This window comes from Drosophila innubila (assembly GCF_004354385.1).
Source record: "Drosophila innubila isolate TH190305 chromosome 3L unlocalized genomic scaffold, UK_Dinn_1.0 0_D_3L, whole genome shotgun sequence".
NCBI lineage: Eukaryota > Metazoa > Arthropoda > Insecta > Diptera > Drosophilidae > Drosophila > Drosophila innubila.
Genome location: NW_022995376.1, coordinates 12,269,003 through 12,285,633, shown reverse-complemented (window position 1 = coordinate 12,285,633; position 16,631 = coordinate 12,269,003). Strand labels below are relative to the sequence as shown.

At 39.0% G+C, this 16,631-nt stretch overlaps 3 protein-coding genes across 5 annotated transcripts in view; all 3 read right to left on the bottom strand.

Annotated features, from left to right (window-relative positions):
- The window catches only part of LOC117789117 (heparan sulfate 2-O-sulfotransferase pipe), a 38,237-nt gene that overhangs the window by 4,442 nt on the left and 17,164 nt on the right, over nt 1-16,631 (bottom strand). For 2 of the 3 annotated variants that reach the window (XM_034628163.1, XM_034628164.1), the window contains exons 2-3: nt 13,386-13,552; nt 7,884-7,942 (exon numbers count right to left, since the gene is read on the bottom strand). In XM_034628163.1, the coding sequence (XP_034484054.1) occupies nt 7,884-7,942; nt 13,386-13,552 (226 nt within the window). Of the gene's footprint in view, nt 1-5,317; nt 5,692-6,347; nt 6,914-7,883; nt 7,943-13,385; nt 13,553-16,631 lie in introns of those variants that run through there. The other variant, XM_034628165.1, reaches the window with a different exon arrangement.
- On the bottom strand, nt 2,602-3,811 carry LOC117786616 (heparan sulfate 2-O-sulfotransferase pipe-like). The gene is made up of 4 exons (XM_034624954.1): nt 3,796-3,811; nt 3,118-3,718; nt 2,907-3,061; nt 2,602-2,833 (listed from the first exon to the last, which is right to left on the bottom strand). The coding sequence occupies exons 1-4, from the start codon at nt 3,809-3,811 to the stop codon at nt 2,637-2,639; spliced, it is 969 nt and encodes a 322-aa protein (XP_034480845.1). The 3' UTR covers nt 2,602-2,636.
- On the bottom strand, nt 3,817-5,176 carry LOC117786615 (heparan sulfate 2-O-sulfotransferase pipe-like). The gene is made up of 3 exons (XM_034624953.1): nt 4,380-5,176; nt 4,170-4,324; nt 3,817-4,109 (listed from the first exon to the last, which is right to left on the bottom strand). The coding sequence occupies exons 1-3, from the start codon at nt 5,174-5,176 to the stop codon at nt 3,877-3,879; spliced, it is 1,185 nt and encodes a 394-aa protein (XP_034480844.1). The 3' UTR covers nt 3,817-3,876.

The window sequence follows — 16,631 nt, the reverse complement described above, 5'->3', positions numbered from 1 at the left end:
TTTATTTAATGCATTCGAGTATTTATCACCAACTACTTAGGATAGTTGTAGGGCTCTAGAGCTATTCTAATTTAGCAATCCGTGCTTCTCCAGCTCATGCAAATTGAGTGCCAAATACTGTTTATAGAGACGCTGCTTGCAGAAATGATAAAACTCATATTCATGAGTGAAATTACTTCTAATCATTTCCTTGACCTCTGGCTCAATGTAAGGCTTGCGTTTGTTCTTATTCCGATTCGTGATCTTGTTGTTATGCACTAAATAATAATTGAAAGTTGGTCATTAGGACTCATTAAACTCAATGACAACAGAGAACTGATCAACCTACTCTCATACATCAGCTTGGCGCCGCGAAAGAATCGTGGTATATAACTCTCGAAGACGGTCAGGGTTATGTTTGTATCCTCCCAGCTTCCAACCACCGCATAATCCCGTTCCACATGCTCCTTGGCCATTTGTATGGCAGCTGGTGAGTTGAAGGGACTGCAAGTTTGTCAGTCGTTAGGCACATTCCAATTTGACCCAGATTCCCCTGGCCCTTTACTTACATACAATCGTCATGATGGCCGCAATAAAAGAGGGACTGCCTTTTAAAATTCGGAACCGCATCCTTCACAGTATGTGGCACATACTGACACTCCGGATCTCCACTTCGCACACAATCATTGAAGTTCTTCTTGTACCAGGACTCTGGTTTGATCTTCTTGTTGGGTGACTTGCGATACTCGATGGCATTCTTGTAGGAGCTGCGTGCATAGTAAAACCAGCTGATGACACGTTCCACGGGATCCCTAACCATATTTATATAGATGGGCTTGGGCAGATCGAATTCATCAAAGTCCAGCCAATTGATGTGCCGTATATAGACGCTGCCTTCGTCTAGTCCAGCCACAAGCTCAGCAGCTTCTCTGCGCTCCGGCTTGGTCATTTGCCTCTGTGTAGATTCATGCAATCCGCTGCGTTCCAAAATCAAATCATCATTGTACACCTCTAGGGCATTGAACAGCTCTAGCAACGCCTCACTGCCCACTTTGGCAGCCCGATTGAAGAAGAGTACATCTATATCAGCATTACGAGTATTGTTCAGACGCTCCGAGCTCAAGCGTTGCAGCTGCATTTGAGGCACGATTGATAATAAAAATGGAGTTGGAGTTACAATTATAGCTCCTTCTGTTCTGTGTTAGTTCGAGATAGAGGCCAAGTTAGTAGGCAGAGATCTCGTAAGTATGATAGACGGTAGTGGCAGTAAGAGTTTCATCCGATGCAGTTAGATCAAGCTTAGAAATTCTCAACCCCAGATCAATAAAATATAAGAAGAAGTCAAGACACTAGGAATTTCTTAATGTTCTTCCTAATAAACTAAATACACTCAATTTTTACCATTAAATTATTTGAATTTTTAATTTATTAGTTGATATATTCACACACTTGACTAACTAATCTCTTATGGCCAGTTCATTGGCCGCTTTTATGTTAATTAAGCTACTGTCCAGACGCATTAGATCGTTTAGCTTAAGAGCCAGATATTGTTTATGTAGACGCTGGCGACAGAATTGATAGAATTCGATTTCCCGAGTGAAATTGCGACGCACCATATCAACAATCTCCTGTCTAATGTGAGGTTTCATTGGATTATCATTCGATTTTCCCGAATGAAGACCCGCTGAAAACATAGGTGCGAATCAGTTAGGAGACACTCAGAGTTCTTCTCACAGTACTTACAGTAGTACATTTTCGAGGCATCCGCAAAGTAACGCGGTATATAAGCCTCCAAGACAGCAAGGGTTTCATTTGTATGCTCCCAAGTGCCGACGACCGCGTATTCCCGTTCCACATTCTCTTTGGCCAACTGCAGGGCCAGGCGGGAGTTGAAGGGTCTGTTGGGTGTGTTGGGATATAGTTAAGGGTGTTTGTAAAGCTCTTCCCATATTCTCAAATCGAACTCACGTGCATTTGAACTCATTGTGACCACAGAAGAAGAGAGTCTGCCTACGATGATCGCCCACTTTTTCGAGTAGGGATCCCTCAATGTAGGTGCAGACCTTTTCACCATTTAGGACACACTGATCGAATTCAGTATTGACCCATTGTGGATTGGGCATTTGACGATTGGTACGACGACGTCCTGGCACAAATACCCATGGAGCACGTATATAGTAATACCAACTGATCACTCGCTCCACGGGATCTCGCACCATATTTATGTAAATGGGTCGCGGCTGTTCGTATTTACTAAAGTTCAGATAGTTCACATGACTGGCAAAGACGGTACCATCCTCGAAATTAGCTATATTATCGATCCAGTCACTCTCATCGGCGGGCTCCAGAATGGGCAGTATGCCTCCATTCTGTGGATCCTTTTCCACATCATAGTCGTGCACTTTACCCAGTTGTCGCATCAGCTCGATTAATTGTATGCTTCCCGTTTTGGGTACTCGATTATAAAATAGCACATCGATTTCGGCTTTCTTTGTATTGTTCAGTTCATTGGGATTCAGTTGAAGGATCTGCGAATGATCGATAGCTATACGATCTATAGGAATGCAAGCTGACCATGAACCGACTTGGGATTAGTAGCGAAAAGAAAAGACTCGATTGCAATAGTTTTGAATAAAATATAGATCCCTGTATTTGCTTTAGGATTGAGCATTATCTACAAACACTTGCATTAATTCAGTCTTCTTGATGGCTATATACTGCTTATAGAGACGCTGCTTGCAAAAGTTATACAATTCAATCTCATAGGCCAATTGTTGCTTCAGATACGATTCCACATCCTCATCCAGGTGTTTGTCATGCGGCGTCGCATTTATCGTAAACTTCTCCAGATTCGCTGAGCACCCACAATAAACACAATTATATAGAGGTTAAAGAGGATCGGATATTGGGGTATTGATAACACCTACAATAGTACACTTTTGTGGCATCAGCAAAAAATAGTGGGATGTATGCTTCTAGTACCGCCAGAGTTATATTTGTATCCTCCCAGCTGCCGACAACGGCATATTCCTTTTCAACATGCGATTTGGCAATCTGTGAGGCTATCTCAGAATTCATATTACTGTAAGAAAACAGCAGTTATAGCATCGATTGTTCAGATGGCGGAGCATTACCTACAAACAAACTTCCTGATTGCCACACAAACGTAAAGCAAATCGCCTCCAGTCCTGATTGAACAGAGAATGTGGATCAAAGACACAATCGGGAGCTATTCGTTGTCTAACGCAGTCATTGAAACTCCTATCGAAGTATTGCTTATCCTGAGTCGTTTTTTTCGGATTACGGAGCAGACTATTTCCATAGATCACGGGATGCCGTTGATAGTAATACGCACTCATCACCTTCTGTATGGGATGTCGTACGAGATTTATGTAAATCGGCTTCGGTAAATCATGTGCTGTGAAGTTGATCCAATTTGTGTGCTCCACATATGCACCAGGCTCTTCCAGTTCCATTAGCTCCTCTGCGAATATCGCCTCCTCCTCGAAGTTCTTTAATGCGTTTTTTAAGGGAACGATCTGATTGCGATATGTGGTATATCCATGCAAATCACCCAGTTGCCCCAAAAGCTTTGTCATCGACTGACTGCCAACCTTCTCAATTCGATTAAACAGTATATAATCCCGCTCAGCTTTCGGGGTATTATTCAATTGGGCTGCTGTGAGACCAGCCAGCTTAAATAAAAGACAAAGGAATGTCGAGTCACAATCAAGAGAACCTGAGGCAAGTGCGAATCAAGGCGAAGCGAGTTAGTGGAAGATAAATTGAAAGCAGACCTTCAAGTTAGTCCGGAACTTTCTGACTGTTTCATTTAAAAATTTCTAAGAAGTTTATTTGATAAGTAATTCGTACAGCTTAACTTAGTCAGACATTAGTTTAATACTCGTAATCGTCGGACTTTCCATGTTGTTCCGGCACTAAAAGGTAGTCATCCTCGCCAAATCGTTTGCCAAGGTTGAGAGCAGCATATTGGAGATACAAACGCTGTTTACAGAACTCGTAGAACTCAATCTCATTCGTAAGATTCTTGCGAAGTATCTGACGTGTCTCGTCGCTAACGATGCGAGTGACATTATTGCGATTTACTCGAGAGAGTCTTTCCTGGCCCACTGCAAAGTCGTTAGAGAATTAACAGATGTAGTCTGTTGGTGTCTTCAGTTAATGCTTACGATAGTATGCCACCTTGGCGTTACGGAAATACCGCGGTATATAGTGCTCGAGTACGGTCAATGTGATATTCGTATCCTCCCAGGTGCCCACTACGGCGTATTCTGACTCGACAGTTCGCTTGGCCTTCTGCATGGCCACCTCCGAGTTGAAGGGCCTAATTTAAGGAGGTTGGTTCAGTAACTACTGCTCCAAAACATAATCCTACTTACATGCACAGCTTCTTATTCATGCCACAGAAGAACAAGGTTTGCCTGCGATGATCACCCACAGGATTCTTGATCTGCATTTGCTCAAAGGTGCAATGAGGATCGTGATTTCGCACACAAGTATCCAAATCGAGATTTAGAAACTCATCCGATGGCATTTCTATGGACTTCTCCCCAAACTTGGCCTTCATATCGTTATAATACCATCTTGCACGAATATAATAATGCCAGCTGATGATACGCTCGATGGGATCGCGGACCAGGTTAATATAGATGGGACGAGGTAGATGGAATCGCGTAAAGTTCATGTAGGCGATGTGTTGACTGTAGATGTGCGGCTTGGGGCGTGTCAGCAGGTCCCCCATGAGATCCTTTTGGCCATCCCTTGGCATCATGACAGTCTCTTTAGCACCGCCCGGATTGCGGCCATGAATAAATCCATTTATTTTGCCCAATCGAACCATCAACTCCATTAAAGACTGACTGCCCACTTTGGGTACACGATTGAAGAAGACAAAGTCAACTTCAGCATTTTTCGTATTGTTTAGCAGATCTGCTGCTAAATTATAACCATTTTTATCCTCATCATCATCATCATTATCATCATCGATGTCATAGTCAAGATCATAATCTTCAATATGTTTGTTCTTTGGCATCGCCAGCTGATGATCATGTGATGCCTTATGCAAGTGATTATGAGACTGATAAGAGGCTCTTTGATAATGTTCATCCTTTGCTCTATGCTGCAACAGTTCTTCTTCGTTTTTGGGCGCATGCGCATTGTGACCTCGCAGCTGCATAGAGAAGGCTTTTTATTAGAGGACTAACACGATGGGGTCAAGTCATGCTCAGTTCCAGTCCCAGTCCCAAGTACCAGCATTAGGATACTAACTACGCTGTTAGAAGAGTTTCAGGAGATTGAAAAGATCAAGAAGCGGTGCGAAAGATAAGCGTAGTTATTTTATTCTTGAAATATTATCCTCTAACTGATCGATCTCATTCCAATTGTTGTGCTATAAACTGTTTATTCAGACGCTGCCTCGCAAACTGATAGAATTCAATCTCATGCGTCAGATTCCTACTGAGCGCCAATCTCGCCATCTCGCTGATTGTCGGCCTCAATGCATTCCGATTCACATTCTCCATATGCCCTTGCATCGCATAATACTCCTCCCGGGCGCCCGCAAAAAATCGAGGTATATATGTCTCCAGCACGCTCAACGTGGTGTTGGTATCCTCCCAAGTGCCTACCACTGCGTAACGCTTTTCCACATTCCGTTTGGCACGTTGCATGGCCTCAAGGGAGTTAAAGGGCCTGTGAAGGTGGGAGGAGGATGTAGGAGGGTAATGTTGGATTCGAAGGCGATTCAGCAAAGTGCATTTCACGGGGTGTGCTCAATGAGTTGTCAGCACAAATATTGCTTACAAAGCTATAAACTTATTAAGTTACAAAAATCTCTTTTTTGGGAACATTAATGTTTCTTTTTTTTTCTTCTTAAGAGTTTACAAAAAAAATATCTTAACTTAATGAAATGGAATCAAATATTTAACATTTAAATTATGAAAGTATTCAGGGCTGACACAGAAATTAAAATTAACCGAAAATCTCTCAAAAATGTATGGAGATTTGGGAGATTTTCGGTTGGTTTCGCTTTCTGTGGCACCCCTGATTTATACATATTAAATTTAAAATTGAAATTTTCATTAAAAACTTCTTTAAGCTTTGAAAGTATCTCAAGAAATTAATTTATAAAATAACTATAAAACTCTTTTTTCAGTTTCTTATTAAAACGTTTTAAGTTATGAAGTTATTTAAGTAATCAACTAATGTCAAACAAATAATTTGATTTTGTATACAACTTTTTGGATTATGCATAAATTGAAAGCGCCACATTTTAGCGTTTATCATCAATATTTTCTTCTAAGACAACTACTCGAGCACCCCTCGTGTAGCGGCTGTCTCCTACTCACATGCAGAGCTTGGAATGTTGGCCGCAAAAGAAAAGGGTTTGTCTTCTATGATCACCCAGATTGTCCATTTCCATTGGCTCATAGACACACTCCGGATCGTGTTCCAAAACACAACGATTGAAATCCTTTTGTAGCCATTTCCTTGATGGCACTTTGTAGGCCTTTCCAAAGGAGTTGACACGATCCGCCAAATACCAAGGAGCGCGTACATAATAGAACCAGCTAACCAATCGTTCGATAGGATCTCTCACCATATTTATATAGATGGGCCAGGGTTTCTTGAAGGCAGCAAAGTTCAGAAAGGCAACATGTTTGGTATACGAATTGGCTGTGGTGCAATTAAGTATCTCGGTCTTGAGTAAATTGCGTGCATAACCTGTATCCATGAGTATGGTTTCAATAAGTTGTTCGGGATCGCGACGCGCCTTGAAATTGTTGCGTTTGGCCAACAATTTGAGCAGCTCCATTAGCTTCTCGCTGCCCGCCTTGGGCACCCGATTGAAGAACAGTGTATCCAGCTGAGCCCGCGGCGTGTTGTTTAGCTGTGCACTGGTCAGGTGTTGTAGCTGCCGGATTGCAAAAGTGGATGCAGTTGTTGCAACAATCACAGCACACATACACGCACACACGCACAGCATGCGAGAGAGCAAGTACACATAGACAGGAGTGGGCAGACTACGAGCTATAAGCGGATTTTAGCTGAAGCAACAGGCATAAATTGACTGTGGGGCAACAGGTAACTGGCATCATCAGACCCGGCCACAGGCCAGAGTCATTTTTCTACAACCTCATCGCGAATTTCACAACTGACATTTAGCTAAATTATAATCCTCCCAACGGACTTACCTTTTACGCGTTTCATTTTTAAAAATTGTAATCATTATAAATCGAATTCCTATCGCTTCTGTGTCGCAACTGGCGCATCTAACAACTAACTAACTCAACTACTTTTTTTAATTAAAAAAAAATATATTGTATCTATGCTGACAAAATTCCAAGACTGAGTCGAAGTGTAGTTTTGTGTTAGTGTAAAGAGAGGCGTTGCTTGGGTAGACTAAAAAGAGTCACACTTAGCTAGAGCGTAAACGATAGAAAGATAGACAGACAGAGAAAGAGAGGGGAGATAAAACCATAGAGGGAGAGAGAGAGTTCTATATGTGATAGTGTATTGATTTTGTGTTGTATGTGTATGTGTGTGACAGTGCTATAACGATCGATGAGCAAATAGGATCCATATGAGGGAGCGCTTATACTTTTTATACGACTACCAATAACATAATGAGCGATACAGAGCGATTGAGCGAGCGAGCGAGAGAGAGAGAGAGATGGAGAGAGGCAAGACACACTTTAGGCAAATATCAAACACCAAGGAGCTGAAGCTTCCTTTCCAAGGCGACGAGTAGCTTAATTTCATGCTTTTTGATGGCTTTCATTGAATTTTATGGCCAGCCAGAATGTATGCAATAATGTTTACGACAATGACACATATGGATGGCAAATGCAGATCATAAAATATATATATTAAATGGCTCTCACCTGGCCGGTGCTTTTCAGATATTGATAGGTGCCGTGCAGCGTATTAATGTCATCATGTTCTGAAAAGGTAATTGAATAAGTTTTTATCAAGATAAAAGGATAAAAGAACTGTCAGCTATAAAGATATGGTAATATAACTCTAAATAAAAATATTTTTGAATATAGCTCTTAACAAAATATAAAAAAATATAACGCAAGCCTAAAAAAGAAAATGCAGACTATATATAAAGATTTTAATATTTTATTATAAAACTACGTATTATTTTTGTTTCAAGAGAACATAAAAATAACAAATAATTTCCTAAGAAACATATATTTTACAGATGTTTATGTATTTATTTTCTAATAAGCAAGGACTGCACTTCGAAGAGCCGACCATAATTTACGAATAATAGATTGTTGGATTTTATTTGATAATTTATGCCTCGTCGGCGACCTTAACACTTACTGAGGGCAGTTCCAACTCCTCCCCTCGGGACTCTGTCAATACTTTTACTTTTCACAAAGTGTTTATGCAATAAGAGTATATGACTGGGAAGTCAACTCCACTTCGAAGTACTGCTCACAAGCCGGCAGAAATGGTAAATAAATGTGAGTGCAATAAATATGCAAGCTCATGATGATTCCTTTCACTTTCAGGATGATCATCTCCCTATCTGTGGATCAAGTCCCGTCTAACCGTAGCCATTATTTTGCGTTATCAACAATTTGGAAAGTTGGCCAAAACTCGGCCTACTAAGAAAGGAAAACACTCAAAAGTGTGTCCCCACAATTGGTTACGCTTTTTCGTCACATTGTAAGGGCAATTAAAATTTGATTGCTTTGGCGTAGGTAGCATCAGGTACAAGTATTTATATGTATATGAGCTTCGAGTCAAGAGCTCGCTATTGCACACTAAATGACTGCAATTCAGCGTTTGGACAGGCGGAAAACATCTTGATTTTTGGTCGCCTGCAGTTGATTGGAGTGCTGTGAATTGTGGTGGCTTTTGTGGAGTGAAGAGGAGTGTTGTGGAGTGTGGTGGAGTGTGGTGGAGTGTGGGTAGCTCGCGCCACTTTCGTCTGGCTGCTAAGCATTTCATAATTTGCCCGCTGGAGCCTGATGAACAAGGAAGTCGGTCTGAGTTTGAGTCCGCACTCGAATCCAAATCCAATGGCTGTAAACCAGATTTGTTGTGTATATGGTTTGCTTTTGGTCATTGGTCAGTTTCACTGAAAAATCTGAATGAAAGTGGCCAAGTCTAACTGGTTTTATTATATTTTTTTTGCTTAAATCGAGCAAATCGCACATCGGATTCGAATTCAAGTCACTGAACCAAAGTGAAATACATTTTGTGGTTTGGCTAAGTCAAGCAAGTCAGAGAAGCCTTTGTATCTCAACTTCTCTCTTGGCACTTTTTTTGTGGTCTTGAAATTGGGTTACATGCAAGTTTCATATGCAGTATCTCCTTTCATTGACACCCCCTCAGTCATCTAAATGCTAAGTAAATCTAGTTTTTGCGATTCTTAAGTTATTGACAGCCTTCGGTATCGCCTCTACGTTTTGCCCCGATTGTTGGCCATTTGAGCTGCTTTGAAGGTGAACCACATTACAAGTGTCAGCTACAGAGAACAAAAACTTCATTAATGACTTTATGTACACACTCAATCAGGGGCGGAGCTGCATCCAGCTACGACTCAGAAGTTTACTAATGGAAGCTAACAATGTAAGTGCAGGGCAATCAAAGTCAACTGCAGTTCCATTATACCCTTAAAATTCCAGGCAATTTAAGCAAGACTTTTCCATAGCACAGGACTTTTGTCAGTGTGTACACTAATAAGGGTATCTGAGTGATATCTGATGGGAGCCAAAAAACTCACATAAACGCATCAAAATGGGAAATAAATCTATTGATGGGATTGAATTGCTTATATTTGCATAGAGTGATATTTCTTTAGCTCTATCGTCTCTCATTATCTTATATCTGTATAGAAATAATAAAATTTGATATATTTGATAAACTTACAAGATTTCCTGTTAATCGATCTGTTGCTCACATGAAAATTTAATGGATTTTAACGAGACCATTGCCCCGCCCAAAGGCTAAATAACTGGCTAGGTATCTATAAATCGGCTTAAATGAAAATGAAGTTTGTGTAGCATGTACTAGCCATAAAAAAACTGGTTTAAAGGCATACACAATTGATATAATTTGAATTTTGTTTTGTTTTAGTTATGTTTGTTCATTGATGTTTATTTTGTTTATAAGTTCAGATCAGTAATATCTAGATTAAATATAAAATTAATTTAAATTGGTTTTTTAAAACGGCCTACGGAATCACCTTATACAGTCTGGAACGTATTTTCAATGCAATCTTAATCATTACTACACGAAACTCTCGGTATTCTTTAAGCTTATTTAATTATTTTAATCTAACTGCATGTTCTCACTTGTTCAGTAGAGCAAAAACAAACCGCACACCAAACATGAAACTACACAACATCTACGTCTTGATTGCTAATTAGCCCAAGTCAAGTTCAATGCTGGAACAAAAAAATTGTAAAAAAAAACAACTAGAAATCCAAACTGGCAACTTGAGGTGTCATCAGCTTGACTTACGTGAGTTCGTTGAGTACCCGTATTTGTTTTCAAAGTCGTCAAGTCGTGTAAGTCAATTATATGAAATATTTATGAATGAATGGTTAGCAACAACTAAAAGGCTTTTCTTTTTGGCTCTCTGGGCAGACAACGAAATATCTCATCAGCGACAAACCAAGGTTTTTCTCTTATTTTTGGCCATTAGCCATTTTGCCTTGCTTTGGGCCTAACCAGACAATTTGTATCTGTCGTCTGTGTCTATGCACGACTACAGCGTTGCGGCGGTGCAATTGACGCGTGCGTCAAACTACACCAACAACAATAACAGCATCAGCAGCAACAACAACAACAACAACAATAGAGCAAACAACAGCTGCGGCGATGCTTCACTATCGTACTAGAGCGCATCTGCAGACATCGTCAACGTTGGAGTTAAATTTGTAGTTGTAAAAGTAGTTGTAGTTGTAGTTAGAGTCATCATCATCATCATCATGTTCATATGATCACTGCACAGTGGTGCAGCGTAAGCCAGTAAAGGGTGAACAATAAAAAGACTACGATTGAATATCAATAAATATATGAATTGTCAATAAAAATATCACACTAATCTGGCATAAAAAAGAATGATAGTGTTTATTGTCTTGTTTAATATTTTTTTGTGTTTGAATATCGTATATCGTAAAGCCAAAGATTATCATAGATTTACTACATTTTCTAAAATATAGTAATACTTGTATTTATTTAAAATAAAAAACCCAAAGCAATATTTGAATTTATCTCCATTTAAATGTATAGAAAATTTAATTCTCCCATCGTAAAACTGAATATTTAAATGCATACCGTAATTTAAATATCTTGTAGTTATTCTTTTTGCAAGAAAATCGAATATCTCTAAAAAACTAACTAAACATTAAGTTTAGAATCACTGTGCACTGCGCACTGTGCAGTATTCGGCTGTCTTTTGTTGCCGGCAATCACCGCACTTAGGCGTGAAGCAGCCGTGTCGCGATCTATTCCCCTTACCGATATCACTCCGCTGGCATCTAAGTACGGTCCAAGTTTTGGCATACTCGTATTTCGTCAGCAGCAACTGCCGCAAGCAGCAACTTCGTCTAATTTGCAAGTGGATTGCAGGCCTAGACGAACCAAAGCTTCCGGCATTGAAATTAAGGTTTTTGCATGCGGAAAGTCTGATTTGATACAGTACCGAGTCAGTTTGTGTTTCACAGTTGCAGTATTACTAATGATACAGTTATTAGTTAGTTGGCTGCGCCTAAGTATGGGTTCGTTTCAGGTCCCCATTTGCCAGGCGTTCTAAAGTGGCAATCTCAAGAGCTCTTGTCTCAGCAAAAGGTCAGCTTGGGGCAAAAATGTGAGACATTCAAATCATAGAATGTATTCGAGTACATTGATATGTACACTTGAGTTTCAGCATAAATTTGTAAATATACAAAGTGTCGAGTGGCTCTCAACAAAATGATTTTCTAAAGTTTCGATTGACACGTGAAATGTGATCTATTTTTTTTGTTGCCGTTCATTAAATGTCGTCTACGTCAATGAGTCTAAAGTGTCCATGCTACATAATTTTTTTTACAATTAAATTAAGTGCAAGTATTGCATTTGATTCTACAGCTTATGCATATTGATTGTTTTTTCTGGCTTCAAATATAGATAAATCTCCTATTGCCGAGTAAATCGACTTTTTGTAAAATTGTAGGACTTGAATTCTTTTTTTCTATGCTTACTGATCAAATTACAAATGAAAATGGATAATTTATAATATGCTGGTTATTTGAATCCGTCACAGTCCATTTACAGTTTACTGTTTAATAATTAAAAGTACCAAGATATCTACTCTATAGGGTCATGTAGGTCTATTTAAATAGCTTTTACAATTCGAAATTTAATTGTATCCTCTGTAAGGTTAAACTATTAGTAAATAAGTCATTATGCGTAAAATGTGATTTAATTAAATCCATTCAACTAAAATTAAACAGATTCGATGCTTTTATAATTTCTATAAAATATCATAATCCATAATTTCCGCTGTTTAAAAATGCAGTCTAGTTGGCTTATGCATATTTACTAATTGAATTAATAAATATATCTATATTTAAATGTGGTGCATTATTTATTTGTTGATAGGAGTATGAAGACGAGTAGATAATAAACTTTTTAGGATGCTTAACGCATGTCAAAAGGTTAAAATGCTTTTAGTTCAGCCCAAAGGTGGACCCGTTGGGGCAGCTGCTCGGTGGCATGCCTAAATAATTTATTAATATACTAAAAGTATGAAAAATATGCATATTTTTAGATATATTTACATATGTGGTACTCGCATAGATACGAATACGCATATTGTTAGTTCATGTATATAAAATGAATATTTGGTCATTTATTTATTAGGACAGCGTATCTCCATATATTATGTTGATTTTAATTTTCCAGTTTATTAGTGGCGATAGTATCTGCGAGTTTAAATGTCCAGTGTGAGCCTGTGTAGGGCACCATAAACTATGCAATAATTTATGCATGCATAAAGCATTGCGCTCTAATTTAACTTAAAACATTCAACCAATTTATGGTTCGCCCGGAAAAATATTGTGCAAAAAGTGTTAACAAAAGAGCATTTAAAGTACTATTTATGGGTTGGGTCAGTGTGGTCATTAAAAATCAATTGAGCATAGCCGCAGACGTTTTTGTTAGTGTTTGTGTTGTGCCTATTCCTTGTCGAGTACAAACGTTTTATCTGACAGATGCATTTGTATCTGTGGTATCTACGCATGCAGCATCAGCAAATGCAATCGAGCGAAAACTTTGGCACAGTTCTGGCCAATGATGGCCTTGTCTCAGACAGCTGCAAAATGCGTTTCGGCCCAACAATATAACAGTGTGTAGATTTTTATCTTGGTTACTATACTTACTGCCCGCATCATGTCCGCTTATGTGATTGCCAGTTAGACCCAGGGCCGAGAACTCCGAGGGCTGCAGCTTCACCTCCATTTCCTTGAGGCGACTGTTCAGTTTGTTTGTGTGCATGAACAGAAAAAAGGTGCAAGATATGGCCAACAGTGCTATCAGCTCCACGGAACTACAAAATAGAGAGAATAAAGAACTTTTAGTCAAAGGTCGCAACATGTCAGTTTATAAACTCTATTTATAGACCCCTTAAGCTTTTGTAATTTACGCCAAATTGGTTTTTAGCAGCTATTATTTCATTTACACTTCGAATCGCTGTCAAGCACAGACTCTGACTCTCACTCCTACTCAGACTCAGTTCCAGTCCCAGTCTCAGTCTCAGATATACCCCATATATAGTATAGCCGCTGCTCTTTGGCTGCCCCAGCGAAAACTACAAAGTGTACGCTGTGACAACATTTAATTAAGTTCTGAAAGCCAAAACAAAACAGCAGAGCAAGCTGGCCAAGGGAACCAGCCAGCAAATGAAATGCAGCAGAGCAAGAAACTGTAAAAATTATACAAGAAATTAACAAACAATATGGTAGGGAAGGTGTAGAAAATCTGCTCAGACATGGTCACACTTGAGTTACCTACAGTTGAGATTAAAGACTACAGATTTAAAAAAAAAAACTATAAAGAGAATCAAGGAACTGATAGACTGAATAATGGCGAAATTATTGATCTAGTTTGAAATTTTTGTAAAGCTACTTAACGACATTTTTCTAAACGAAGAATTGATTAATTATTTGTAATTAATTTATCATTAAAATTAATAATTTCTGAAATAAATTTAAAAACTATAATCTAATCTGATAATCTGATTGAGTTCTGTTCTAAACTATATTTACACAATTTTCTGTAATACATTAAATGGGCAATTTGAGAAGTGATTTAAAGTGATTAAAGAGATTAAAGTTATGCAAATATTTGTATTATTTCTTGAGCACTCGAAGACCTGCAAAAGCAACGACCCACTTGTGTCTATGCAAAAAGAAGTTGGTAGTTGCTAGTTGGTAGTTGGAAGTTGGTCTCACCCATAAGGGCTAAGCCAGTCCCGGGCGACCGGACACAACCTTTTGTCGTTTCGCATTTTCGTCTGGTCACTTTTGAAACATTTTTCGCTGCTTATTTTGTTTCTATTTTATATTTCCCAACGTTGTTCGGTTGATAACAAAACAAAGCTAACAAAGCAACAAAAATAAACCAAGACGAAATTGCAATGCAAACTGTTTTCTTTTGGGCAACTTTTTTAATGCAGCTGTCGAGGAATCGCAAAATAAGGAAAAAAGACGAACAAATTAAAAGCAGCGTTTTTTTTTTTACTGTTTGCTTTTGTTGGCATAAATCTGCCGGCAGATAGCAGCAACAGAAGAAATATACAGAAAATCTAAAAAAAAAGTGTATAAAAAGGAACTATGTAGTATGAAAATAATAATGACAATAAATGTGGCTACAGGAAAAAAAATGCTAGGCAGAGTTTTACAAAGTTCCTCAACTAGTTGTTGTAGTTGTTGTAGTTGTTGCAGTTGATGTTGTTGTTGTTGTTGTTGTCTGACAGTTGTTGGTTTAGTTTTCATCAGGTGCACAAAGTAATTTATTTCAAATGACTGCACCGCCTTCACAAGGCGTTTGAAAGTGCAGACGGACAGTTGGTAAGTGTAGTTGAATGCAGAGTGCCAAATCACAGACTTAGAAGCGAAAGGCTGACTTTCATTTGGAGTGGCAAGAGGCAGGCAAATGAAATGTATCTGACGGATACACCGTCACCGCTTTGGCCATAAGGCGCTTTAACTTTTGGCCACCTGCTGTGCGCACTTAGCTCAAGTTCTGAGCTCCAATGGCCGTGGGTTTTTATTTCATTAGCCGAGCCCACAGTTGATGCCAGAAGTTTGTGGACCAAAAAAACATTTTACTTATGTATTTCCCCCCACGTTTCCCCAACCAAAACAGCACTCACTCCCTCATACTCTCACTTCTCATCTTTCTGCTTCAACTTATTGTTAAAGTTGACACTAAAGTGCGCCGCAAATCCCACTTAAGAGCTGCTTCCCTCATTCCCGACTTTTACTTGCTCTACTTCAACTTTGTGTTGTGTTTTGTACTGTTCTCAGTACCCAACAAAAAAATATATATATTTATTGACATTTTGTTTGTTCGTCCAGTCACTGCCCCCCAGATACTTCCAGGGCTACTCCCATTGGATGGCATGGCGTGTAAATGCCGAAAGTTATGTGATTATTAAAATAATTTTACGTGACTGCGTCGATTTCTTTTTCGGACATTTGTTAGAATAGTCAACACATTGTGCTCGTCCAGCTCCCACTGAATCAGCCTCTGTTTGGATTCCAACTGCCAACTACCAACTACCAACTGGCAACTGGCAACTGCCAACTGGCGACTGCAGTTCGTTTGCTGCCACGTAGCACATGTGCCTGCCATTAGGGACCTACACTTGGTTCGTTAGCGTTTTTTGTGTGCCACTGCGATACGAGTTCGAGAGAGTTCCATTTCCATCCACATGTGCCTGGGTGTGTGTGTGTTGTGTGTGTGAGTGCGTTAGGGATCGTGGGAGCAGCACATGATGATAGCAAAACTAAAAAGCGCTGAATTGGGACAGTGTCATAGATTGCCATAAATTCAATAAGAATTTCAAGCTGAAATGTGGTCAAGTCATTTATCCAAACTGATTTGAACGATCACTGTCAAGAAGACTTCAAACTCTCCGCAATCAATAATCAGATGTATTCTACAATACTCTACATATTTCGATGACAATTGTTTTTTAAGCAAACATATAAAAAATATTATCGAAATCAAATAATCGACTAAAATAAATAAATTAAGAAATATTCTGAAATGCTTGCTAGGTATAAAGAGCATTTTTCTTGCTTTGTTATTGCGTTCTTAGAGTTATATAAATAACACGTTCTTTTATTATTCCCCGTATAGCATTTGGTATTTCATTTGCATTAAATCAGCGGAAGCTTAAATCGCAAAGAAAAACCTTTGGTAAATGGTCATAACTGTAACTGTAATTGTTCTATTGAGTGGCACTCAATCATTGTAATACGAATAGAAGCCGACGACTGTCAGATACATTTAGAATCACCACGAGTCTCTAAGAGTCGAGTAGATTTGCTAGTTGCATACTGAACTTGTATCTATACCACTTCGTTGCTGATTGCAACCGTTTTGTAGATTGAAATGTG

What these genes read in the sequence shown, in the direction of transcription:
- LOC117786615 (XM_034624953.1), bottom strand. Translation starts at nt 5,176, where the DNA reads ATGCAGCTGCGAGGTCACAATGCGCATGCGCCCAAAAACGAAGAAGAA. An exon ending in ATGAATAAGAAGCTGTGCAT is followed by an intron (nt 4,325 to 4,379) that starts GTAAGTAGGATT and finishes TCCTTAAATTAG; the next exon opens with GCCCTTCAACTCGGAGGTGG. An exon ending in CGCCAAGGTGGCATACTATC is followed by an intron (nt 4,110 to 4,169) that starts GTAAGCATTAAC and finishes ACGACTTTGCAG; the next exon opens with TGGGCCAGGAAAGACTCTCT.
- LOC117786616 (XM_034624954.1), bottom strand. An exon ending in GGCAATCAGGAAGTTTGTTT is followed by an intron (nt 3,062 to 3,117) that starts GTAGGTAATGCT and finishes GTTTTCTTACAG; the next exon opens with TAATATGAATTCTGAGATAG. An exon ending in TGCCACAAAAGTGTACTATT is followed by an intron (nt 2,834 to 2,906) that starts GTAGGTGTTATC and finishes GTGGGTGCTCAG; the next exon opens with CGAATCTGGAGAAGTTTACG.